General features: G+C 33.2%; 1 protein-coding gene across 1 annotated transcript; it reads left to right on the top strand.

Moving 5' to 3' along the window:
* Positions 1-286: 286 nt before the first annotated feature.
* Positions 287-1,912, top strand: ENU1_045910 (Drf_FH1 domain containing protein; the record flags this gene model as incomplete). The annotated part of the gene is made up of 1 exon (XM_008857694.1): positions 287-1,912. One exon carries the CDS (start codon positions 287-289, stop codon positions 1,910-1,912), a length of 1,626 nt encoding a protein of 541 aa, XP_008855916.1.
* Positions 1,913-2,422: the final 510 nt, after the last annotated feature.

Below are 2,422 nucleotides of genomic sequence, written 5' to 3'. Positions count from 1 at the left end.
TATACCGAATAACCAGTTCTTGTTTCTTTTACTTTGATATATACTACCAGTGGTTGCTTTTCAATACTTTAAGAAGGAATAAATTCAAATTACATTATATTTTTTATAAATTTTTAATAAAAATAATATTTTCATAAAAATAGGGAAAAATAGCTGAATGAAAAGGGAAAAGAATATTATTAATGAATTGAAAAATGTTGTGTTTTGTGAATTTTTGTATTATAAAAAAAGAGTGTGAAAAGCAAAAAAATGATTGGTGCATCTCAAAATAATTATATTTAAACTAATGACACAGAAGAAAGATGACTTTAATTTGAAATCTAAAGAAGAAGAAAAGCAAATGATTGAATTCACAAATGCATTACAAGACAACATGAAAAAAGTCTTACCAAATTTAAAAAAAGTTATTGAAACTTTAGAACAATACTGTGAAACTGAAACTGCTTTAAACCAAGTCACAGTAAAAGTTATTACTGCTCTTGATGGAATTGCTGAAACTGGAATGGGAGATTTCAATAAAGGAATTGCTGTTGTTAGAGAAATTCTTTGTGATTTGTATAATGGAAGACAGACAAGTATTAATCAAGGAACATTAATGCTTTTAGACTCTCTTAAAAAAGAATACACTGCTAGAAGTAAAGAAGTACAACAGTTATCAACAAGTACATCAAAAGAAAGAAAAAAATTTGATCAAGACTTATCTAATGCAGAAAAGAAAACAGCATCTACTTCTAATTTTAAAGAAGCTATGGAAGAATATAAACGTATAGAAAAAGAAAGACAAAAAATTTTAATGAGTCATTTACAAGTAACTGTTATGTCTAACAGAGCTACTTTTGGTTCTATTATTGGGTCATTTGCTTTATTCTTTAAATCTACTGGTAGTTCATTGACGTCATCTGGAGATAAGTTCATTTCTTATGAGCCTTGGCTTAATAAATTATCAAAGTCTAAATCTAATATCCCTAGAGAACTACGTGCTTTGATGACAAATAAGAAACAAAGTTATGTAAATCTTTCTGGTATCTCTACTGAATTAAAACAAATTTTAAAATCTGCTCGTTTAAAACCTTCTCATTTAGCAAACAAGGAAATAGTTACTCAACTTTATATCACTATTAAACAAATGGTAGATGCTGGCCAACTTCCTTCAGATTTACTAGACCAATTGAAAACAACTGGAAATGTTGATGAGCGTGTTCTTCAACAAACTCAAACCGCTCGTAGACCAACTAAAACAGGATGGGTAAGTGCTCGTGTCCCTGGTAAAGGAGGTTTTAAATCTAAGTCAAATTCACAACCTTCTCAAAAGGCTACATACAACCAACAACCAACTCAATCATTTAATGCACCCCCACCACCTCCTCCTTCATATGGCGGACATCATAACGTTCCACCCCCACCTCCTCCAGCATTTGATACAGGTTGTGGTGTTCCACCCCCACCTCCTCCAGCTCGTGGTACAAGTTGCGGTGCCCCACCTCCTCCTCCACCCCCTCCAGCATTTGATACAGGTTGTGGTGTTCCACCACCACCCCCACCAGCTCGTGGTACAGGTTGCGGTGCTCCACCCCCACCTCCTCCTCTAAACGCCCCACCACCCCCTCCACCACCAGCTCGTGGTACAGGTTGTGGTGTCCCACCACCACCTCCTCCATCTTTGAATAATCCACCATCCAATATATCTACACCTAAAGCCTCTGCACCTTCTCTTCTAGATCAGATTCGTGGAGGTACATCTCTTAAGAAATCTACTGATAGAGTCCTTCAGCCACCAAAAGAAGAATTAACGGCTCAACAAAAAGGAGACTTAACTTCATTATTATGTGGTGTTATGGCTAACAGAAGAAAAGATATTGCTGATGATGAATATGATGATGACGATGACTCATCAGATGAATGGTCAGAATAAAAAGGGTAATTTCATTTTTAATAAAAAGGTTCTATTCTGTTTTTTGAATTTGAATTAAAAATGTCTTCATATTTCCTTTATTTAATTATCATAGAAACAGAAAGTCTTTAACTCAAATCTTCAGATTGAATACGAAAAATCAATTAATTAGATGAATGAAACACACTCTTACCCACTAAATTAGTTATTCAAAAAAATGATTAAAACAATACAGTGTTTAACACACTGAATTCTTTCATATTCCCTATCACTACAACACCTTCAAATGAAAGTTATAAACCTAAATATTGTAATTTCTTTTCACTCAGTCAAACCTGATAATTTGATAACTAAGGAAAGTTACTTTAAAAGTGGTAGCTTCATGCTTTTTTCTTCATCAACTCCTTGAATATTTTTAGATTGGTTGATTATTAAAGCTGTAAAGTTGATTATGTTGACATTGCCAGTCTTAGTTTGTTTTTTATTTAATTAAAAATATCATTGACTGTCTTATAACTAATTACCCCCTTA

This window comes from Entamoeba nuttalli (assembly GCF_000257125.1).
Source record: "Entamoeba nuttalli P19 unplaced genomic scaffold asmbl_2875, whole genome shotgun sequence".
NCBI classification, from domain to species: domain Eukaryota; phylum Evosea; order Mastigamoebida; family Endamoebidae; genus Entamoeba; species Entamoeba nuttalli.
The sequence above is the reverse complement of the archived record's forward strand: the minus strand, read 5'-3'. Positions and strand labels throughout refer to the sequence as shown.